This window comes from Photinus pyralis, unplaced genomic scaffold (genome assembly GCF_008802855.1).
Source record: "Photinus pyralis isolate 1611_PpyrPB1 unplaced genomic scaffold, Ppyr1.3 Ppyr1.4_LG1, whole genome shotgun sequence".
NCBI classification, from domain to species: Eukaryota; Metazoa; Arthropoda; class Insecta; order Coleoptera; family Lampyridae; genus Photinus; species Photinus pyralis.
In genome coordinates this window covers 778,172-802,855 of record NW_022170249.1, presented here as the reverse complement: position 1 = coordinate 802,855, position 24,684 = coordinate 778,172, and the positions used below count along the sequence as shown (strand labels likewise).

Sequence of the window (24,684 nt, the reverse complement as noted above, 5' to 3'; positions counted from 1 at the left end):
AACTCGTAGCAGAATCTCTCTAATGTTGCCTTTTACAGTTTCTAGCGTTTGAGGTCCTTTTCGAAAACCCTAGCCTTCAAATATCCCCATAAGAAAAAGTCAGGGCTGGTTAAATCTGATTCGCGCCGAAACTGTCGCTGGACCTTAATAACAGACTCCGATCGGTGATACGCTCTAACGCAAAAACTGCGTTGATTCACTGTCCAGTTAACCATGGCTACTAAACTGCATTACATGAGGAATATTTTAAGCGGTTGATTACCCCCTCCACTTACTCATATTCGGACAGTGGCGTCTCAGAAATCGTCAATACTCATTGCGCCACCCTGTACATCCTCTTCCGCATACCACATGATGTCCTCATGATCTGGCCATTTCCAGTCCATTAAACCACTTGGTATCATTGTAGAAATACGCACCTCTGATACATGATACATGATACATTAAATACATTATATGTTTTTGTTTTGACAAGTGTAAAATACTACCTGTATTACAAACACGAAATACATATTATTATTATTATTATTAAATTCAGTAATGCGTCCTACAGGAAATCAAACAATTAAAACGAGATCATAATACAAAAAAATCTCATCTGGAAAATATTCATCTCCATATTTCACAACCACAAACCCTCCAATACTTACATTGGAAAAATCCCCTAAGTCTGTGTCATGATTCTCACCATTTGATGTATGTGGCAAAGATTCGGTCCCATTTGTTAAAATTTCAATTTGTTTCGTTTCAGTTACTGCAGGAATTGAATTCTCAGCCCAATCATCGCATTCACCTTCAGATTCAAGATCCATATCAACTGATGAGTCTGAGGAAGATTCTTCGTGTATTTTTTTCTTTTTTTCGTTTTAGTCTTCAATCTTCCTTCTTTTAATTGCTCTCTCTTTCTCTTTTGCTCAACCTTCTCCCTTTCTTTGGAATCTTTTAATTCTTGTTTTTTAAGATAGTATGCTCACCACTGGTCGGAAGTTGCAACAGAAGGTATCTTGTCCTTACACCTTTTTGGCTTAACGCGAGGAACAGTTTTTGGCCAAAACAAAGTAGATTTGAAGGGAGATGGAATATTTTCGTCAACCCACTGCGAATTCGAACTGGAGCTTGCTACCGGTTCAGTTTAAGATAAAATTGTCGCAGCATGGGCCACTTTCTGGTTTCCCGCGATGTTATCTATATGATCGGTTTCATTGGTCAACACTTCTTCCACTGGAGTCCTTTGCAAAGCAGGCGCATGTACTTTTTCCTCCATTTCTACGTCTTCTATTATTCTATCTTCTCTGTGGTGCTCCGTGTATTCATTTGAAAGTTGTTTCCAAAGATAATACAACGAAGTATCCTCTATTCACTATTGGTTCATGCCATACCTCCTCGTTCTCTGATTTAAAAAGATTTAATTTTTCAGCACCAAGCCTACTTTCCAAATATTAAAAAAGTTCCTTTGTTTCATTATTAGTCGCATCATTTCCAGAGACCACATCAGGTCTAATACTTTTAAAATATTTTTTTCACTACTAGCGTCTGATGACATGATTATTAACCTTTTTTCCACTTGTAAAGTAGGCTTTCTCGGCATTTGTTCAAAGTGGTTAATAATATGGACATTATTAACTAGTAGTCAATAATGCGAACTGTCACGCTGTCACTTTTAGAAAACACAACTCCAAATTTCGCTCAATAAACGTTTAGACAAGTTCTCTAAGGGTACGTTCCATTTGACGCTACCAAAAATGCAAATGCTTTACTGCAAACGCTTACAGAAATAGTGTTCCATTTGAGGAAGTAGAGCTTCAAATGGAACGATGCGGAGCACTGATAGATGTTTATTTACGTTTTGAGGTTAAGTTAGTATTTGTATCGATGATTTGTATACGATTTAACCCTTGAAGTATTCTGTAATAATAATAATCACTAAAATAAAATGGATAAAACTACCGTCGCTTTGTTGTTAACGACAGCAAAATTTGTTTTTCATAATAATTATGCTGATGAGGATGAAGATATGGCGCGACTCTGTACTATGCATTTAAGGTTATGTTGCTATCTGTCACCCATTCTGTCACCTTGCGTGTGCTTCGAATCATCTAGTTTATCGTAGTTTCGTGCCTTTTTATCAAGCTTCTCAATTCCACAAACCAAACTGTTCTTTTGAGAACAACTTTTTGTCGTACTGTGAAGCGTTATTTATTACGGTGACGAAGAATTTGGGCAGCACTGCTAAAAAAATGGTAGCTACTTTAATTCTGTATTTTGAGCAAGAGCGTAACCATGGAGGCCTCTTGTTACCTTTGCAGGCAGTAAGAGAGGTAACAAAAGCATAATTTTTACGTTAGGTACCTATTCTACTAAGTATAATTATCGTAGAGAGTGGCACAAGCTTTAAGTATCAGTATCTCCACGGTCAGTACCATATCAGCGGCAGTGAAGAAGAATGAAGTGTTGACGTCGCCTTTAAAGAATCGCCCTCGCCTTAAGCCTGTGACAGATGTATCTAATTTGAACGTCGATGGTATTAGAAACACAATTTATGAAATGTACGAAAACAGTAAGTTGATCACACTTTGTTTCACAGTTTGTGTAATCAGAGTTGCAGAAGTGCATGTTACATTGGCATCTGTGCATGAACAGCTTCGTGAAAAAGTCATTTTTCATGGTTCATTTGGCATCATTGCGAAAGAAGAAAAGAAATTGGATTTAAATGGAAAAAATACGAGCCCAGGCGAGGTCTAATGGAACTACCCCATGTGGCAAGTAAAAGAATTCGTTTTCTGCGCCAATACAAAGATTTCAAGGAAAAAGATTTGTACCAATTTGTTTTTCTTGATGAAACGTGGATATTACAAAATGGCACTATACAACACTCATGGCAAGATAGTAATGAAAGAAGTGTGAAAACCATCAAAACTGATGGAAAGCGGTTGGTTTATTATTAATAGTGGTAACAATAATTAAAAAATATGTTACAGACAAATAATTCTGCATGCTGGGAATGAGAAAGGATTCATACCTGGTGCAAATTTAATATTCGCATCAAAAACTTGTGGTGATTATCACGGAGAAATGAACCAGACGAATTTCTTACATTGGTTTCAAAATCAATTGCTTCCAAATTTAAGTGAACCGTCTGTCATTATTATCGATAATGCGCCGTATCACAATATGGAAGTTAACAAAGCACCTAATGTTTCATGGAAAAAAGGTGACATTCAAAGCTGGCTAACTAATGAAGGAATTATATATTCTGAGCAGATGCTTAAAAGTGAACTTCTGTTGAAGGTGTCACAGTAAGTACCCATACCTGTTTTATATGTATAAGAATTTTTATTTCCAGAAATAAACCAGAAAAAACATATTTTGTTGACCAATTAGCGGAACAATATGGTCATAAAGTGTTGCGCCTTCCACCCTACCATTGTATTTTTAATCCCATAGAGTTAATATGGGGTATAACAAAAACTTATTATAATAAACATATTGGTAGAGATGGGAAAACAGAGGCTGATTGTTTAAATATGTGGCAAGAAGCAGTTAATGTCGTGACACCAGATATGTGGAAAAATTCAATCAAACACACTGAAGGTGAAATAATGAAATGGTATGAAAGAGAAAAAATGTTAGATATGCAAGATATCGATACCTATTTGCCAAAGTATCGTAAGCCGCAATTTTCCCCAAAAATTACTTTTCTGACTATCGTAAGCATCAGACTTATTGTAAACGATCCACCAAACTATCGTAGGTCAATAAAAGCAAAATTAACAGGAAAAGAGGTATTTGTTTTGTCGTAAGTACGTTAAATTCCTTGCGATGAAGACCAAAGTAACGTAACCAACGTTCATTTTCCGAGTGGTGACTGCAAAAGTATCGTAAATAACATCACCTGATGTTGTTTACGATACCTACTATGTCGCTTAAGATACTTCAGTGTAACAAGGTGATTCAGTGTGCTGACAAACGGTAAGTGTTTTTTCTAATTTTATTGCAAAGTGGTCATGCGAGACCAGCCTAGATGATTTTAAAATACTTCCAATGCTCTACTGTAACTTTGGTTAAAAACGGAATTGTTTCAAAATTTAATTTTGCCTTTTTTATAACGAAATCTTTCTAACCTCAAAATCGACGTGCTGGTCTATTAGTTAATAAATAACGTAAAAACGATTTCTATTAGGAATGATGTTGATTAAATCTAAACTTTTCTAGTTCCAAAACTGAAAATGGCAAGAAAGCTGAATAGAGCCGGTAAAATAGTTGAAGCGGCACTTTCAAAATTTTCATTATTTACCGACAAAGATTTTGACAAAATGCCAGTTGATATTGTAGCAGTAGGACCTGATGATGCTATAACCGAATTTCAATCTGATGAGAATCTTTTGAAAGACACGCTACTATGTTGGTCTAACAATGAAATCCCGAATATAAACTGTGAACAAGACACTAATGAATTTCAAAGTACTACAATACTTTGTGAACAAGCTAAATCTTTATTCCCTGCCAATGTTCACTTAATACGAATGAAGTAACGGTGCAATTCGAGGTCAGTAATTCAGGTAGCAACCTTAATGTTTTGGAGAATAATTCCTGTTTAAATTACTCCCCGATTGTGCCAAATTCAAACAATCCTACTGAGACAAACCATTTCAACGACGACACACCAGTTACCCTTACTAATTCATTCTTCTCCAATCCAAATTTGGATTACAATTCACTTCAAGTTGATTGTAGTTTTAATAACACCGAACGTGCCAGACTGAGGCTTGTCGAATATGATTCTTCATCAGAAAATAGTAATCAATCTGTAGAAAAATCCACACCAGCTCAAAATACTAAAAATAAATTATTTAATCGACATGACTCTAATAGGTCGTTCTTTTCCAATGAAAATGGTAATGATTCCGATTTTGAATTAACTGATGAAGATAGTGAAATGAATGAAGATGAAGACATGGGATTTGTAGGTACCACCGGATTACGAAAAAGAAAACAACTTAACAAAAAGACCACGAAAAGAATGGAAAATACACTTGGGAAAGGAAGGAAAGTGAAGAACGTACCTTGTAAGATAAGATGCCAAAACCAATGTGCCAAAAACTTCACGGAAATGGAAAGGCACAATATACACGAATTCTATTGGGGCTTAGGGAATTACGAGCGTCAACGTAATTGGCTTTTAGCTTGTGTTGAAAATAAGCCAATTCGTCGGAGAATTCAAATTGCATCAGTAAGCAGAAGACACAACTCATACAAATACTTTATAAACTGGGATGATAAGCGCATCGAAGTGTGCCAACAATATTTGTTGAATACGCTTGACATTTCTCAGATGACATTGAGATACGCTGTTAATAATGGTCTGCATAAATCAGCGAAACCTGATGGGCGAGGTAAACATGCCCCACATAATAAGACACCTCATAAAGATAAAGAAGAAATACACAATTTCATAAAAAGTCTACCGGCGGTTCCTTCTCATTATTGCCGAAACAAAACTACTCGCAAGTACCTTCCATTAGAGCTGAGGAACATAAGTTTTCTCTACAGATTGTTCCTAAAGCATCAAGACGGGAACGGTTCAACTGCCAAACCATCACTTAATATTTTTAGGGAAGTATTTCTAAAAGACTTCAATTTAGGATTTCATCAACCCAAAAAAGATAAATGTCGAATTTGTGAATGTCGAAAAGATAGTGATTTCAAGGAAACAGAAGATTCTAAGGAATCGTTTGAAAAACATTTGCAATTGAAAGAAAAAAGCAAAGAGATGTTTTTAACTGACCAAAAAAAGGGCCTCACTGATGATTCTTACGTTTGTGCTAGCTTCGATCTTCAGAAGGTGTTGAACACTCCACATGGGGACAATTTATTACTGTACTATTCCAGAAAGTATTCATTTTATAATGAAACGGTATATGAAAGTGGTACAAGAAATGGCATTTGTTTCACATGGGGCGAATCGGATGGAAGCAGGGGGTGCAACGAAATTTCTACGGTAATTTTCAAATATTTGGAAATATTGGACAGGAAAGCTACAAAACATGCGATTCTTTACTGCGACAGCTGCTCAGGGCAAAACCGCAATCGAGTCATGCTGGTAATGCTGCAAAAATTCCTGCAGGATACGGCAAAAACAATACAAACCATAAAAATTGTTTTCTTGCTCCCTGGGCATGCCGGTGGATTCCATTCACGCAACAATTGAAAGATTTGTTCGTAAGAAAATGGTGTGGGCGCCATCTGAATGGGATACCATCCTTACAAATTCAAGAATTAATCCCAGACAATTGGACGTTGTGAGACTCCAGCATTTTGATTTTGTAAATTGGAAGAAACTGGGTGAGGAATGCTTGCCTTCTAATGTTAAAACTGCAGATGGCCAAACATTCAAAATTAGCCTAGTAAGGCAGGCAAAATTCAAAAAAGGAAATTCGAACATCGAAGTTAATTATAATTATGAAGACTCCGCTGGTATACGTGTACCGATAAATCAACAAGGCACGTTATGATTTCAATAACGTTTTCATAAAGTCTATTTATTCTTCATTTTTAGGTCGAAGAAGCCGCCATTTTGATGTTATGTCAGCGACACTGTATCCAGCAAAGTTAGAAATTTCAGTACTGAAGAAAAGGGACCTGGACAACTTATGCAACAAAAATGATCCCCAAACGTTACCAGCAAGAATACTTCGACTTACGTTCGAAAGCTTCTGTTAAGGATAGGTTGGCAGAAACTGATGCGGAAGATGGTACAGACGCAGAAGATTGAATCTTAGTAGAAAATTTATTTGTTTCGCTTTACAAATTGACTTGAAAATATTTTATTTTGGTTTACATGAATAATAACTTTTATTTTTTTTACTTTCATTTGTTTAGAGCGCCACCAAGCACAATTCCCGAAGCACATCTTAGTTTTAAAGCAAACCAAACTATCGTAAGTATAGTGACAACACTACCAAAGTATCGTAAGTTGGTCACTTACGATAATTTGGAGTTATTTTCCTGTCCCACAAAAGTGACGTAAGTGACAAAAACTCATGAATACGTTATCCTGGAGCAAAAATGGTGCATTTTTTGTCAAAAATATGCCCCTAAAAAGATAATATGCACATTTGGAACTATTTTATTAAGTGGTTTCTGAGATATCAAAAATCGCTCCTTCCTTAAAAAATAGATATTTCTGCTTACGATACTTTGGCAAATAGGTATCGATATACTGCCAATTATAATAAATTTAGGGGAAGACAGTGACAGTGACACAGAAGATTCTTGTTAATTTGCAAATTAAGTAATTTGTACTTATTTACATTGTAAGATTATAAAATAATTACATAAAAGTGACTTATTACTGCAAAATACTATCCCCTGGCTTTGATGGTCAAGTATGACATGTAAATTGTGAAGCCTTTAAACCATGTAGAAAGGTTAATTAATGAATTTATCGAAATTTCTGTCGGTTCTTAACTTTCCAGCATGTAACTTCAAAGTGTTAATCCTTACATAAAGCTCCAACATTAAAAAGTCGATCGGTTGTAAGCAATTGATATTCGACATTCCTGTACACGTAGATATCTTGTACTTCATGACAACTGAATAAGTATCGAGTTAAGATTGGTAACCTATATAGGTTGTCTGGTGGGTTTATTTTTGTATAATTTTCTTGTGTTAATGTTTATTTGATTCAAGTTTTCAAGATTGTAAGGATATATTAATTATGAGTAGGTACTGAGTGGGGTACCTACTATAAAAAAACGTGTGGTTTTATGGCTGCAATTTAAAGGTAATTTCATGCACGTAAAAGCGATTCTAAAATTATTGTTGATACTACATGCTTAGTAGGTCAAATGTGCAAGCAGTAGATACAATGATTTGTAAAATATAGTTCTATAGTATACTAAATGTTTGTCAACGCTGCATAAGAACGACGTCAGAAAATTAATGACGTGCAACTAAACGGAAAACTTATTATTTTACCTATAATTGAAATATCAACCAACGCTTCGGGCAATATCTGGCTAACATATTAACTTAAATTTACACAAGAGGGCAGCGCAATTAGGCGCTTCAAATAAAAACTGTCTACAATTGATTTAAGTCTGGGGTATACGAGACCCCACGGTGTCTTTTTGTTAGTAATAGAAGGTTGGCAATATGATGTTGGTAAGATTGGGAGTAACAAAATGATGTAATGTAACCTCATGTATCATAGTGTTTAGAATATTATTAAATATAGTTTATCCAAACTCATCCACATTTATTTCATTGGTTATGGGTCCAGGCACCTACAAGTAAAGTACGATGGATATGGAAATGCAACGATTAGTGTAAATAAGTTAGAAGGAGCCACTAATTGGAACGTGTGGAAATTTCAACTACGAGTACTACTTAAGGGTCAGGATCGAAAAGGATGCAAAAGCTCAAAGTATTATCGTGAACCGTTTGTCAGAAAGTGCGATGCTGCATGTAATAACATGTGAGTCGGCATGTGAGATGTGGAAGCAGTTGTTAAGTATATATGAAAAACGATCGACGGTGAGTGTACACTTAGTACAGCAACGTTTCTTTGCATTCAAATATGGTGGAAAATCCATGTCTGTTCACGTAGCGAAGTTACAAGAAATTAGTAACGAATTAAAGCAATTAGGTCAAGAAGTATCGGAACAAATGCTTATGACAAAACTGTTAATGTCACTACCACAGGAATACAAATATTTCGTTTCTGCATGGGAGTCCGTAGCAGAAGACAACCAGAAACTTGACGAGCTGATTGGAAGACTCCTGATGGAGGAGGATCGAATGAAGAACCAAGACGAATGCACAACATCTGCGTTGGCTGCAAAAAGTCGGAAAAAGGAATTACGGTGCCATCACTGCGGCAAAGAGGGGTACATTAAGAAATTCTGTAGAAGCGGGAATTCTGAGGGTAAAAAAACATTGTCGTGTTACTACTGTAAAAAACCCGGACATAAATTCAGTGAATGTCGATACCGAATTTTGAAGGACAAGGGGTGCGATAACGGTAGGGAAAAGAGCAACGCGTTCGTAGTTTCCGCAATGAACTGTAAATCGTCGAGCAGCACGTGGCTAGTCGATAGTGGTGCGAGTGAACACATGTGGTACGAGCGGGACCTATTTGTAAACTATCTTAAATTAACCTTAGAAAAGGAAGTGGTTATAAGGTAAACTCACCTATTACCGCCCTAGTTAAGGGAGTACTGTATGTTTTCAAGGTTATTTATTAACGTCCCTTACTATTTCATAGTAAAACTATATATTTTATATTCTTAAGAATTTATTAAAACATGAAAAAAATACATACACAATGTTAGGTTTCCCTTGCTTTTATAAAAAATAGACTCAAAAGTGAAAATGGAACATTCTACCTAATAGCGACCCAAGTATTTTGTTATATACCTATTACCGATTTTATGTAACCTTTTACCGCTTATGGACAACAACTGCTGGGTATCAACATCACATAACAATATTTTGCATTAAAAAAAAAACAATATACATTTTAAACAGTAGAGCTTTTCCTTAAACAAAACTTATTTACTTAGATACTTTTTTTTTCGCAAATCCTCCATTTGTGGAATAGTATATATTCCCCTGCTATTAATTAATTCTGGAGGTTCTATTTTAGTTATATCTTTTTCATTATATGTTAAAATATCTTCCTTTTCGGGCCACTTCCAATTAGATCCACTAACCTCCATGGCTTTTACTACTATTCCTTCCTTATTAATTTTGCATACAAGTCCCGGAAATAATTCCTCTTCGTAAGTTATCACGACATAATCCCCTTTAACGAAGGTGGTTAATTGCTTTTCAGGGTCTGGTGGTCCATCTGTTTTTTTCTTCTTTGATGGTTCATTTGCTTTAGATTCCATTTTTAATTTTCTTTGTTTTTTCTCATTTTCTTTCTTCTCCTTTTCAGCTTCGATCCTTCTCTGATATTCCATAAATTCAACTGATATAGCCACTATGGGCGTGAGTTTTTTGGTAACTTTTTAGCGCATTTTTGCAAAAAATTTTTTTTTGTAAAAAGTAGCTTTTAATCTCACTTTGGCTGGCTGGCTGGCAGTAAATGCACGCCCGTAGAAAAACGCTTGTAAAAAGACAATGAGTGTACATGTAACTATCGGGGCCGTGTAATTAAGAACGTTAGGGATGGGGCTACAAGATTTGGAATCGACGACATCTGGACGCCATCCCCGAGCGTATTATACTAACCTGAAGATTTTTCAGTTTTTATCTATCTTCTTCTACAGTTTTTCTCCGATTGTTTTCAAATTGGTGTCGTCGGGAAGATCTTGTCAACGCGCACAACTCCTGCGTTGCGGAATTTTGTTTTTTTTTCCTAGGGGCGAAATAAACCACCTTTTGCGCGGCGCGCTTCGAGGGGTAGTCGACTTTGGGCGCCCAAAAGTTTCTTACAGCGCGAATCGCGGTCTCTCTTTCTCGTGTCACTAATAGAAGGTCGAGCTATGTGAAGTGCCCAAAAGTTGAATACGAGATCTTACTGATGGTGGAGTCGAAACTTCAAATCCGAATTGTTGCGGGTGATCAGAAGTGGGTGTCGACAAAGGGAATATGGTAACCCCCAAAGGATTTTAATGATGGTGGAGTCAAAACTTCAAACGCGAATTGCGAGTGCACGGTAAGTGAGAAAATGGCACCGACAAAGTGAACGTGGTAGCTTTTGGCAAGATCTTATTGATGGTGGAGTCAATATTGGCTAATAATACACTGATCTGCCACACAAAAGTGCGCTGAAGTCCCTTCGATCTCACACGAGGACTTTGATCATTTTTTTTTCTTTGCCGATTCTACAATTTTTTTGGGAAAGTAGAAAGAATGTTTAAATTGAGTAGGTATCTTTTTAAAAGGAGTAGGTATATTATTTGTCGGGGAAGCGAGAACAGTCGATTCATTTTGAAAATTATCCATCAAATTTTCTTTTCCCTGATCATTTTGGTCAGAAGTGTCACTTTTCTTTAATGGAGTTAGTAGTATCACTGGTTCCAAATTACTTTGAGGCAACTGATTGCAAGGTTTCAAGGATTCTGCGGAGGTTATGTTATTTCTTTGCTCTGTAGTGAGAATATTATCTTCACCACTTCCCAATGGACTAATCGGAGTGGATTCTACAGGGGTTATACTATTTCTTTGCTCTGCAGTGATTATACTATCTTCACCACTTCCGAATGGAGTAGCTGGAAGGGATTCTAAAGAGGTTATGCTTTTTACTTGCACTGCAGTGAGCATAATACCATCTTCACCAGTTTCTAACGGAATAATAGGAGTGCTGTGAGCGACACTTTTGAGTACAGTATTGTGTATTTCATTTGGCAATGATTCAACGCTACATATTGAAAGATTCACATCATCTTGCACTTCCAAATCAATTGTGTGCCAACCATTTTCAGCAAATTCGTCAAATGTATTTGTGATGTTGTTGACAAGTGTAGTATCATTTAAAGTTAAATGTATGTTTGTCTGCTCATCTGAAGTAGATCCAAGAGATTTCCAATACAAGAATAATTTTTCAAATGTAGGATCTCCTTCCCAAATATCACCTGATAACTTAAAGGAATTAAAGGTGGAGGGTGACAAACGGTTTTCAAATTGCTTCTTAAAGTTATCATCTTCTAAAGCTGGGTCATTCACATTATTAGGTTCGGCGTCGGCTTCGATTCTTAAATTTTTTTGCACATTATTATTTGCAGTACATTTTAATAATTTATCATAATTAATGTTGTTGGGATTAAATGGGAAAAGACCACAGCATTTAAAACCATTTCTTATAGTGTCTTTTTTTAAACATTTGTCAAAACATTGTTTAACAAGGTTTGAAAAATCTGTTCTCTTGATTTTGGCTATATTGTTATTTATTCTAAAATCATGTACGATACTTCGCCATGTTGCTTTTACAGGTCTGAATACTGCGACATCCAGCGGCTGTAAAATGTGTGTGGAATTGGGCAACAGTGCTACCAGTACTATTCCATTCTCTTTGCAAAATTCACTTAAAGTCAAAGATATATGTGATGTGTGTCCGTCTAAAAACAACACAACTGGAAGTCGAATTTTGTTTTTCACAAGCCAGGGATAAAAACAGTTTGCCACATACTCGGCTTCAGTATTCATCCACCCAGTCTCAGTATACCCTAAACCCCACCCATGTGGAACGCTTTTGGGAATGTACTTAGGCAGCCTCTTGTAGGGAAATAATACCATTGGTGGTGGTACTGAACCATCGGCTGAGACGTTAGCAAGAACTGTTAAACACTCCTTTTCGTCGTTTACGACCCTGTTGTAAACAAACTTTGTCCCTCTTCTGACCAGCACTTGCTTTTCCTTGGGGCATAAAAAGAAAGCAGTTTCGTCACAATTAAACACCCGTGATTCATCTTCAAAAATATCCATTAGATTGTGATTAACAAAGTAATTTTCCACCTTTTCGAACCACTTTTTGATGGCTTCCTTATTAACGCTACTTCTACTTGCCGTAAGGTTTTGAGAAACCCTGGAAGTAATATTTGGATGCAAAAAATTTTGAAACCAGTGATTTCCCAGAACACCGTCTTTAAATGGATTTGGGCGTTGCAAATTTTTTATTAGAGTGGCAACGGTTTGAATTAATTGAGATTTGGTAACCGGAAACCCTAGCATAGCTAAATGAAGCACCCAGTCAACAATTAACATTTCTTCAGTGGGCGAAAGCACAGGCTGCACACCACATTTAGGGTTCTTGTATTTGCCTGCACGTTTGTCCCGTAAAGTAGTTTTCGGTATACCGTCGGTTTTGGATGCCTCATATATCGACATCCCATTAGCTATCGCCTCCAGAGCACTGGAGAGTTTTTCTTTTGTATACTGGACACGTATCTTGGGAGGCGAGTGCCGGTGGTGAAGATACAGGACCTGTCTGGGCATTGTTTGACTCGCTAGCATTTCTTTCCGAGTACATTACCCAAAGACGGTAAAGTAGCTGTTTGATAATTAGAAATTGTGAACTAAAGGTGAAATTTTTTTAGATCGAAAGGGAATGTAGCTGTGGGACAAACCGACTACAGAAACAAAGCCATCTGATCGTGTGTGGGATTCGCTGCAGTTGGTAATTGAAGGAGAGGAGACCGAGACACCTATGGAAGACATAACATTGCCCAGTCCTCAGCCAAGCACTTCATCATCGACTAGTACGATAAAAGGCACAACTACTCCGCAGTCACACTCAAGGGAAGGATCTACGGAACGCAAACCTAGGGCCGATATGGCGAAAAAATTAATTCTGCAATGAGTACATTGACGCAATACATACAGACAAAGAGGAGCGCATCCGAGGAAATTGATACCGACACATGTTTTGGCAATATGGTCACTCTTGAGCTAAAACAAATTAAAGATGAAGGGGAAAAGAGACGAGTAAAAAAGAAAATTTTGGACATTTTATTTTGATTAGTAGTAGAAATTTACTTTTTAGTTATTTAGATATAAATTCATATTAAATTACTTATGTTACTATACTTAACACTAATGATTAACACTTAAATACTAATAATATCTTAAAACTTAGAAATAAACGGTAAATAAAAAATTTTACTTTGTATTTGGCATGGCACCTCTCCATATCACTTCTTCCTGCCAAGGCACTGATCCTTCAGGGGAATTTAAATATTGACATAGGGTGTCGCGTAGCGCTTTATAATTTATTTTGGGGTTGTTTGACCCCACTCGACCGATAGAACGGAAACATGATTCCGACAAATCCTGCCTCCAAGTACCAGATGATACAGTACCATCTCCATTTATCACATCCGCAAATCCTGGAGGATTCATGTTTCCAGCAGCTCCATTGTCTTCATTATATTTGATAAAGTTGTGTAACACAACACAACTTAGTGTGATCTGCTCACATAGGTCCACATTGGCGATTATTGGGCGTCGTAAGACTCGCCATCTTTGGCTAAGAATGCCAAACGCATTTTCAATTGTTCGGCGACCTCTTGATAAACGATAATTGAAAATTTTTTGGGCATCCGATAGTTTATCGCCTGGATATGGTCGCATTATATTTTCGTGCAATGGAAACGCTGCATCGGCAGCAAAAAAGTACGGAAACTCGACTTTAGTATTAGGAAGGTTGGCAGTATGAGGTAAATTTAATTGGTCTTGTAAAATTCTACTGCCAAATCGATATTCCGCATCACAGGCTGCCATTAAATGGATGCTAAATGTCTTTTTATAATTAAAATGTGGAGCCGCTCATTGGAGGAGCCTGGATTACCACATGCTTGCCATCAATTGCTCCTACACAATGTGGCAGATTCCATTTTGAATTAAATGCATCCGCAATCTGTAATAATTCTGGCCTTGTTGGTGGTTTTAAGTAAATAGGTTGAAGGACTTCCCATAACACTTTTGTTGTCTCCTTTATATTAGCCACAGTTGTTTTACCCAACATATGGCTATAGGACATCTCCTGCATTGAACACCCCTCTGTTAAAGAACAGTATAACTGCATCCAAATTCTTACATACTCACTGAAGTGTTATAATTAATCGCTGAGGAGGGTCTATAGGCCGTTTAGTAGGATCCTTTAATAAGTGAGGCCCAACCAGATTCAGCAACTTATCAAATAGACTTGGATACATCCTGGTGTATTTGAAAAAGTGCGGAAAATTGGATCTGTACATCATTTTGATGGAACGGTATAGACCCATCCTCTCAAATAAAGTAGGTTAAAGATTATAAAAACTAAAAAACCAAAAAAAGGAAACAGCTGATGAGAATCCACGCATGCTCATTTTGATTTTCGTGTTAATTTTAATGTAAAAGATGAAAGTTAACCATCTTTTACATTACGTTAAATATTGTTAAATGCTTAAATGAATGCATGAACGTACGCCTTTGTTCAGTGTATTTCAACTTCTTAAATTTGAAGGTTAAATTACATTACTTTAAAGTTACATTAAATTAGGGCTGCATAAACCGGCCTTAAACACCAAGTTATATACGAGGTTATGTATGTGAGGTTATGAGACACGAATTTCTCATAATAAAGGCAATGAAAGTGGAAACAATTGCCGAGTTTGGTATACCCCGACATGGTAAATGTTTTTGTTACTACCCAAAGAACGTCGACAGATGAAACTGAAACACGCAACAAAAGAATATCACACGCGCGTTTTATTGTTGAACTGCGACATCAGCACAAACATGAAACACGTGGTTTAGTGGAGTTACAAGGCGGCAAATTCAAAATTGCAGAGTGCAATGAATACACTGTCGCCGCTTATTTCGTGATGTTCACGTATAATTTATGTTTCTAGCATTTCATAACATTTTTTACAAGAATATGAATTATAAGCGATGCAGGAAGAAGCTCGTCTTTCATGGCGAACGGACGTGTTTGGTGCCAGTTCCGGCTGATTTTAGGGTCTTTTGTGACTGTATAGGTTTAAAAATGTTTGTCCTGTGTGGCCGGGAGTGCACAAAAATTTGTAATTGTTTAGTGCTTATTCGATCGAAATCGGTTCAGTGGTTGAGTTTTTACGAATTTTTTGGTATTAAGTTTAATCTCAAGATGCATAACGCGCGGGACTAATTCAATCGTGAGAAGACAAGGCAGGAACCTCCAATCAACAGAACAAAAAGGACGTAAAGTTAAGATAAGTGCTTGCTTGCTTACTTACTTACTTACTTAGAATTAAGGCTAAATTTAATTTAAAATTGAACAAAGGGGAAAAGAGAATAGAGCGGCCCAAGTCACTGGGAGCTATATTGAATATTATACCTACTTCCAGCGCCGGATTTAGGTTTTGTGCGCCCTATGCACTCAAATAATTTGCGCCCTTTATGTTGGTCCAAATGACCCCCCCCCCCCCGTTTTATGGAATCTTTCTAAAATTATATTCCAGAAAATATTCATGAAAACAAATTGAAACTGGCCAAGTTGCTTAATTAGTCCCATAACTTCACAACGAACTGTGGCCTTCTGTGATTGGTCAGCTTGAATGCGCGTCAATGCTGCTAAAACTGCTTCTCGATTTCCATATAAGCTACTATACGCAAAATGCCGACTTGACCATCGTGTGCCATCCACTCTTTTCAGCACTTTCTGACCTGGTTGTAACATCCCTGTCAGTATTTCCCACCTAGCTGTAGATGCGCTGAAAAATGTGAACAAATGATTGAGAGTCATGAAGAACTTGACTGCTATTAAATTACATTCAGCTGCAGCTGCTCCCACAAGATTCAATGAATGTCCAGAACAAGGTACATACTCAGCCAGACCACACAACTCGAGAATTATAGCTTGCAGGCCAGAATAAATGCCGGACATGTTGGTGGCATTATCATATGATTGTCCAACGCAATTTTTTATGTCCAACTCCATTGATTCCAGAATTAGAATCACAGCATCCGCCATTTCTTTGGCCTTATGACCGACATTTGGTAGAAATCGAATAAATCTTTCAACAGGAACATTTTTGACATACTTCAAAATTACTGAAAGTTGGTCAGTATGACTTATATCTGGTGTTGAGTCGACAATTATTGAAAAATATTTGCTTTTCTTCACTTCATGAGTTATGACCTCAGTAACTTTTTTCGACATTAATGAAATAAATTCGTTACATATTTGAGAAGAAAGATATGAAGTTCTTCCACTGCCTGGATTTCCACACTCTGTAATATGTTTGGCTAAAAAAGGATCAAACTCAGCTATTAACTCTAAGCACATCATATAATTTCCATTGTGAACGCTCCCAAATTTTTCTTCTGATCCTCTAAAAGGAAGGCAACGTGAGCTTAGTTTTTTAACAACTGCCACAACTCGCTTCAAGACATTTCTCCAGTAACTGATTTCCTGCTCAATTTGCTCATAAAGTTGATTGTCAATTCTACTAGCAACGCGAGATCTTTCAAAAAGAAGTTTTCCACATTTATAATGCTCTGGAGAATTGTCATGATGAGAAAATACAGGATGTGCATTGGACCAATCAGCCATCACTTGTAGCCAAGACAGAAGTGCCATTAAATAGTCGACAAGGTATACAATATACTGATTTTTTGCTAGGTGAGTATATCAAATATTTTCCTACTTGTTTTTCACCATTCTGAAGTTCACGCAAGAACATATTCCTAGTTAGGCTTCTGAATTTTTTCTGGGTTGGAAAAAATTTTTTTGTTTCGGGAAAATCAGCATTTAAATTCTGATCGATACTACCTCTGGAGATCAGATAATCAATTGTAGCATCATTGATGACCCATTCTGCTGGATCGTTACTAACTGCACAAGACGACTTTTCTAATTCATCTCGCTGATCTCCCCTGTCAAGAATATTTCCTTGCAGCTCTTCTCGTTCAAGTTGATCAACTTCAGGCTGAAGCTGATGTTTTAAAACTACAGTGGCTGATGGTGATGGTATTGTGGCAGCAGAAGTACTTGGCAATTCGAGCGATGTAGACAGTAGTACTGAACTAACATTACCTGTTGTATCAGATTCAGGTTTTTCTATTGGTTTATAAAATGTCTCCATTCTTCGAACTTTCTTCAACACAGCTTCTTCTTTCTCTTCTTTCTCTTTTCTTGCTTTTCTGCCAGCCGCTCCACTCATTCGTTTCAATCGTTTGTCCATTTTCACCAATTGTTCATAAATGCTTCAACCTGAAGGAAAATCAAAATGAAAATCGTCACTACAAAACTCAATTTGACTAAATTGTTTAGCATTAGCACTGATCTGATGTCTTACTGAAACTACCAAAACTTACATTACATTCAAAAACAGCGAGAAAAGAATCATAATTTGTTTAGCAGTTCAACTGATAAATAATTCCCTACTGCTACTACTCTGTCAGTCTGTCACTGTTTGTGTGTTACAGCTTGTACTGTATGACAGACACGACACGAGACACAGCACCAGGCGCCTACACTACAGGCTACAGGCCGCGATGCGCGATGAATGAACTCAACTGTGGTGTGGCAAGCTGGCAACAGTCAGTGGCAAGTTCTAGTTGTTTTCGTTTTATAAGGCGTCGTTTCCTCTCCCTTCCCCTTGTAACGTGCTCGTGCGCACTCAACACTCCGACACTCGTGACGAAGATGTAAATTGGAAGCTTGTCGTGATACCGGCGTTATAAGTAACAAAATTTTGCGCCCACAAAAGTTTTGCGCCCTACGAACGTGCGTAGTGTGCGTATACCTAAATCCGGCGCTGCCTACTTCGAAGCGGGGCGGAACAAATTGACCCTTGGGAAAGGAAATATAAACTTGTCAACCGGAGACATATAAAGGAACTATAGCCATAAATTACCTACAATATTTAAACTCTCAAATTTTGGCTTAATAGGCATGATTGACAAAAAAGGAAACCTTTCTTACCAAATACGCCACCACTAGTTTGAAAATGCCATCGGATTTTCCAAGCGTCCGTAATATAGGGTAAAGCGAGGAGAGTTCGCCATAGTTTTTTTGAACCGATTTATTTATTTTAAAATAAGAAATCCGTTGTCTTTTTTCACTTACTTTAATCATCAAAATGTTTCTAATCAATATTTAAACACTATTAGCCTCGTTTTAAAACCAATTAGTAATATAATGGAAAAAATCTATTTCAGAAATTTTAGGAAAGATTGCCACCAGCGAGGTGAGATTGCCATATCTATTAGGACAGACAGCCATACTAATTGCAAAGGTATTGGTGACAATTAAAACGAAAAAAAGCAATTAGAACAGTTTAATAGTATTAAAGATGCAAAAATACTAAAATGTCGACTAAATATCTGGCACGCATAAGTCACATGTGTAACTCTTCACTTTGGGTCCTACGTCAGCACATAGGGTGTGACTCCATTTTTTGCACTGGGAGCATTGTATCCACTTCTCACCTTTTTTCGATAACTTATATGGCTATATAGTAATAAAGAGTTTAGGAGAGTTTGCCATATGGCAAATGAAAGCACTCTGCTTTTATTGTCTTTATATGAAGATCATATTCCCAGATAGCACACGTACGTTTTAATGTCGTCATTTGAAGGTATTTTATCGTCTAAGACGTCATATGACCAATGGCATCCGTTTTAGTGACGACATTTGTGTTACCTTTTTTTGTCGTCTTTTAATAACGACATTTTGTCGTACTCTAAACGTTTTATTTTTTATCGAACTAGAGATGCATCGCTTATAATTCATATTGAAACTTGAAACTTTGACATATGCCTGGCGTCGCCGCCTCTCCCAGGATTTAGTCAACTGTCGTGAGGATGCGTTCCTGGTAGACACTATCAGGGACGTTTCACCACTACTTTGTTGCCATCGCGCTGGGCCGCGACATATGCCAAACAGTGTGGTGGATTTTGTGGATTGGGGGGGTTGTGGGGGGGGCGGCTAACTGGGTGTTATCCGACCCGAACGGGTACGGCCACAGCTTCGCCACTGGTATTCTGCCTTAGAGGGAACTCTGCTTTCTAGTGATAGCTTCTTATCCGGGCGTTCATTGGCTTCCGATGTTCCTATCCTTTGGTCTCGTTCCCTTCCCGGTTTTCCCTCGTGTTAGGCCCTTTTTATTGTTGTCCTCTCCCTGCGTTACTTTCTGTCCCCTTTTCCTCCTCCCCTTGGCTTCTTCCTCCACTTCCAGTATTCTTCTGCTTTCTTTCTTCCTTGATGTGTGTCTTTGCTCTTTGCTTCCCATCTTCCTATGGTAATCCCCGAGACCTCTACCGTTTGGTTTATGGTGGTGCTCCATGTGTGGCAGGGTCGGCGTACCTTCCATTCCGAAGCACACAGAATCTTGGCAGCCCGTATGATATGGTCTTTGTTCCTCTTATTGGTATGTCCAGTATCTCATCTGAATCATCTTCAGTCTCCTGGTAATCGTCTTTCTTTCTAGTAGTTCTCTTCTCTGCTTTCTTGTGAGGTTGCTGTTTTCTTCAGTATCCTGAGTGCCTTCCACTCCGCCCTCCTCAATGTTCGTCTGTTGCTCCTTGTTAGCGCTGAAGTGTTAATTCCGTATAACATTGTCGGTGCTATGTTCGTGTTGTAAATCATCATTTTCCAGCTGCCCGGTATTTTCTTCTCTCGTAAGAAGTTCCAGATTCCGTGTGTGCTTCTGAATGCGTTGGTTATTCTGTCTTGCACTGCGTTGTGCCTGCTGAGGGTGCTGCTTATGTACGTTCCCAGATATTTGATCTTGTGCTTCATGGTTATCTCCTTCTCGGCTATTATGGTCTTCTCTCCTTCTTTGTACTGGGGGTGTTGTTTCTTGGCACTCTTATCATCATGTAGCTCTTTTCGTTGTGTATTTGTAGGTCCACCATTTCCAGGTGTACCTGGTACTACGCTGGCCTAGACGAAGTCCTCAGTGTCTTATAAATTATCCGGGATTACGAATAGATCGTCCGCGTACGCCAGTAATGTCGGTAGTAGTAATTGGCCGCCTGTGCTAAGGTTCGTCACCACCATCCTTTTTTGTTCTATAGCACGGTCAAGTGCTATCGCGAAGAGCCTTGGGGAAACGGACATCCTTGTTTGAACCCCCTGGTTTTTTGGTGTTCGGTTTTCTTCCAAAACCATTGTATACTAGTATACTCCCTTTGCCACGCGTTTATGGTTCTGTTGATTAGGAATTTGGGTAGTTCCAGCATCGCCCACGCTGTCATTGGTATATTATTTTCCCCCTTGTTTCCTTCTTTTGTTGTTTTTGATGTGCCTATACCATTACATTTGCATATTCCTCTTCAATGGTCTGAATTTGGCGATCTTCTCCGCGAACACGGCGAATTCCTTGATTTCGTGTTGCTCATAGACTCCGTTTTCTTCTTCCTTGGCTTCCCTTAGCTCCTTCTTTGTTTCAGGTTAGTGTGGGTTTTGGCCCGCTTTCTGTTCGGTCACATGGGCGTTTCTGTTTCCCTAGTGTATTCTTTGTTGTTTCTTTGAGCGTTTCGCCGATCTTTTCCGATATGGTATCCCTTCCCCCTTTTTGCTTCTAATCTCTTACTGCTCCTTTCGGTGCTCCTTTCTTTTCTTCTCCCCTGACAGAAGTTTCACATCCCACCCTTCGGTTTCCCCGCTGTGCTCCTTGTCCTTTGTTCTCCCCCCTCCCTCTTGACTTTCCCCTTTACCGTTTTGTGGTCCGATCCTACTGTTTTTGCCCATATGTCTGCTGTGTTCCCTTCCTCCTCTTCACTTTCGTCCAGTCTGCCTAGTTGCGTACTGAAGCCGCCTAGTATGATACCTAGGTTCTTTCCGCACTTTTTTCTGTTGTTTCACTTCGATTTCTGAGTTCCGCCTGTCCTCTTTGCCCGAGGGGATGTCGATGCCTGTGATTGTTAGTCTTCCTATTTTCATCTTGATTTGGGCCATGGGCATACTCTTGCTTTTCCTTCAAATATCTCCACTCCAGGCCAGCGTAGTACCAGGTACACCTGGAAATGGTGGACCTACAAATACACAACGAAAAGAGCTACATGATGACAAGAGTGCCAAGAAACAACACCCCCAGTACAAAGAAGGAGAGAAGACCATAATAGCCGAGAAGGACACAAGATCAAATATCTGGGAACGTACATAAACAGCACCCTCAGCAGGCACAACACAGTGCAAGACAGAATAACCAACGCATTCAGAAGCACACACGGAATCTGGAACCTCTTACGAGAGAAGAAAATACCGGGCAGCTGGAAAATGATGATTTACAACACGAACATAGCACCGACAATGTTATACGGAATTAACACTTCAGCGCTAACAAGGAGCAACAGACGAACATTGTGGAGGGCGGAGTGGAAGGCACTCAGGATACTGAAGAAAACAGCAACCTCACAAGAAAGCAGAGAAGAGAACTACTAGAAAGAAAGACGATTACCAGGAGACTGAAGATGATTCAGATGAGATACTGGACATACCAATAAGAGGAACAAAGACCATATCATACGGGCTGCCAAGATTCTGTGTGCCTCGGAATGGAAGGTACGCCGACCCTGCCACACATGGAGCACCACCATAAACCAAACGGTAGAGGTCTCGGGGATTACCATAGGAAGATGGGAAGCAAAGAGCAAAGACACACATCAAGGAAGAAAGAAAGTAGAAGAATACTGGAAGTGGAGGAAGAAGCCAAGGGGAGGAGGAAAAGGGGACAGAAAGTAACGCAGGGAGAGGACAACAATAAAAAGGGCCTAACACGAGGGAAAACCGGGAAGGGAACGAGACCAAAGGATAGGAACATCGGAAGCCAATGAACGCCCGGATAAGAAGCTATCACTAGAAAGCAGAGTTCCCTCTAAGGCAGAATACCAGTGGCGAAGCTGTGGCCGTACCCGTTCGGGTCGGATAACACCCAGTTAGCCGCCCCCCACAACCCCCCCAATCCACAAAATCCACCACACTGTTTGGCATATATCGCGGCCCAGCGCGATGGCAACAAAGTAGTGGAGAAACGTCCCTGATAGTGTCTACCAGGAACGCATCCTCACGACAGTTGACTAAATCCTGGGAGAGGCGGCGACGCCAGGCATATGTCAAAGTTTCAAGTTTCAATATGAATTATAAGCGATGCATCTCTAGTTCGATAAAAAATAAAACGTTTAGAGTACGACAAAATGTCGTTATTAAAAGACGACAAAAAAAGGTAACACAAATGTCGTCACTAAAACGGATGCCATTGGTCATATGACGTCTTAGACGATAAAATACCTTCAAATGACGACATTAAAACGTACGTGTGCTATCTGGGAATATGATCTTCATATAAAGACAATAAAAGCAGAGTGCTTTCATGGGTCCATCGTTGTGTTTCTGCAACAATATGTATATCAATAATGCAGCAATTACAATGCAGAATTATATTTCAGTTTAGGACACCTTGCACTCGCGCGACTAATTTGTTAAAAAGCAAAAAATTACTACGTATGTGAAGTTAGCGTCGAAACTCCAAGCGTCGGAAATCCAGTATGCGGATAACCAAACTAACCTAGCAAATCTCATTGAATTAAATATTTTTCATTAAAACAAAATATTTAATGGTGGCGTATCACATGTGACTTTAGATTATGATTAAGAAGGACGCATGAGGCCGTCTAAATCCCAAATCCACACTTTTTGTATTCATAAATAAGAAAGTTATTAAGTACGAAATATCGGGAAATCAGATTACTATATTACGGACGCTCGGAAAATCCGGTGGCATTTTCAAACTAGTGGTGGCGTATCACATGTGACTTTAGATTATGATTAAGGACGCATGAGGCCATCTAAATCCGAAATCCACACCTTTTTATTCATAAATAAGAAAGCTATTAAGTACGAAATATCGTGAAATCAGATTACTATATTACGGACGCTTGGAAAATCCGATGGCATTTTCAAACTAGTGGTGACGTATACAGGGTGTAGAATTGGTTTACGCACCATAGGGATTTCCTCGGGGATTTCAATGTTAATTTCTTTATATTGAAATATTTTATCCCCTAATTATTTTGCAGCAAAGTTGTAAATAGGTTTCTTGTAGCTTTCAAATTCTGCGTTTGTTCATGTCCTCATTTATTATTTTTGAGTTTGGGAAATCGTAGAAATTAAGTCAATTAGAATGTATCATTTGCGTAAAAAGTACGCTGCATGAACGAATTTTTTGTTTCAATAATTTCACGGCATGAGTGATTTCTGATAAAATGCTAATTTATAAGTACCTAATTTCCATAATTTCTCGGTTTTCCCACAATAAAAAATTACAAATGGGCACATGAATAGACGCAAAATCTTACAATCTACAAAAAAATTACTTACAACTTTGCTGTAAAATAATTAGGGGAGATAATCCATTTAAATCCCTATGGTGCGTAACCCAATTCTACACCCTGCATAAAAAAATACGAATACTCGTGGTATTGAAATTATAACTATATTATTATACATATACAGCTATATACTACAAACTAAATTAAAAACTAAACGAGAGCTAAGTATATACAATACCCAAAAATAATTTTTTTAAATAAATCCAAACTCTTCTTGTTGAAGTGGATTCCGTCACTGAAAAACAAGCATTAGTTTAAAATTATCATTTGATTATACATTTGAGCTACCTTTCAAATACATTTTTAAAGTTTTTGAATTTCTCCTCCACGTCACACAGGATTAGCCTATTATCTGGAAATAAAAAAATTTGATATTATACTTTATATCCAATACATATTAATTAGTATACTTACTATCAGTTTGATTTCTAATAAAATTATTAAATTTTTTCAACTGTGTTGCTTGGTCCTGTGTTACCCTTGGAGTGTGTGGTATAGTGCACAATATGGCGCGTTTAATTTTCTCCGTTTTTTTTACAGTTGTAATGAGACGTAACATGGCATTCCTTATTATGCCGTAATTTTTGTTCTGAAATAAACAAACAGTAAAAAATCAAATTAAAAAAACAGGCCTGTTCGACTTTTGCGAATGGACTATAATCTTTGACGTTAAGAATCTTTCTAATTTCTAAGTTTGAAGTTTAAAAATAATCAATCCACTTACCCCAAATGTGTTGGACCGTCGGACTTTCTTCTGTGAAGGTGGTGTAAGAAGGGATATAACAATTAGGAAAACGGAGGAAATGTTGATTGATTATTGTAGAGGGGGAAGTTTATGGTGGTTATTGCAGAAAACACGATCCGAAACAAATTATGTAT

General features: G+C 38.0%; 2 protein-coding genes, 1 long non-coding RNA gene and 1 pseudogene across 3 annotated transcripts; 2 read left to right on the top strand and 2 right to left on the bottom strand.

The window, feature by feature from the left end:
• Nucleotides 1-2,398: 2,398 nt before the first annotated feature.
• On the top strand, nt 2,399-3,937 carry LOC116167722. Its single transcript, XM_031483215.1, has 4 exons — nt 2,399-2,557; nt 2,606-2,929; nt 2,979-3,296; nt 3,344-3,937. Exons 2-4 carry the CDS (start codon nt 2,742-2,744, stop codon nt 3,798-3,800), a joined length of 963 nt encoding a protein of 320 aa, XP_031339075.1. The 5' UTR covers nt 2,399-2,557; nt 2,606-2,741; the 3' UTR covers nt 3,801-3,937.
• Nucleotides 3,938-3,955: 18 nt separating this feature from the next.
• On the top strand, nt 3,956-6,496 carry LOC116167714. The gene is made up of 2 exons (XM_031483208.1): nt 3,956-3,969; nt 4,968-6,496. The coding sequence occupies exon 2, from the start codon at nt 5,021-5,023 to the stop codon at nt 6,206-6,208; it is 1,188 nt and encodes a 395-aa protein (XP_031339068.1). The 5' UTR covers nt 3,956-3,969; nt 4,968-5,020; the 3' UTR covers nt 6,209-6,496.
• A 7,109-nt stretch (nt 6,497-13,605) lies between these two features.
• On the bottom strand, nt 13,606-17,806 carry LOC116159151 (annotated as a pseudogene).
• Nucleotides 17,807-23,959: 6,153 nt separating this feature from the next.
• LOC116160621 lies at nt 23,960-24,367 on the bottom strand. The gene is made up of 3 exons (XR_004143263.1): nt 24,220-24,367; nt 24,094-24,157; nt 23,960-24,040 (listed from the first exon to the last, which is right to left on the bottom strand). It is a non-coding gene; the product is annotated as an uncharacterized LOC116160621 (long non-coding RNA).
• Between the last annotated feature and the right edge of the window lie 317 nt (nt 24,368-24,684).

Excerpts from the sequence above, each read along its gene's own strand:
- LOC116167714 (XM_031483208.1), top strand. The coding sequence starts at position 5,021 with ATGGAAAATACACTTGGGAAAGGAAGGAAAGTGAAGAACGTACCTTGT.
- LOC116167722 (XM_031483215.1), top strand. The coding sequence starts at position 2,742 with ATGGAACTACCCCATGTGGCAAGTAAAAGAATTCGTTTTCTGCGCCAA. Across the intron at positions 2,930-2,978 it reads ATCAAAACTGATGGAAAGCG|ACAAATAATTCTGCATGCTG; the intron begins GTTGGTTTATTA and ends AATATGTTACAG. Across the intron at positions 3,297-3,343 it reads CTTCTGTTGAAGGTGTCACA|AAATAAACCAGAAAAAACAT; the intron begins GTAAGTACCCAT and ends TTTTATTTCCAG.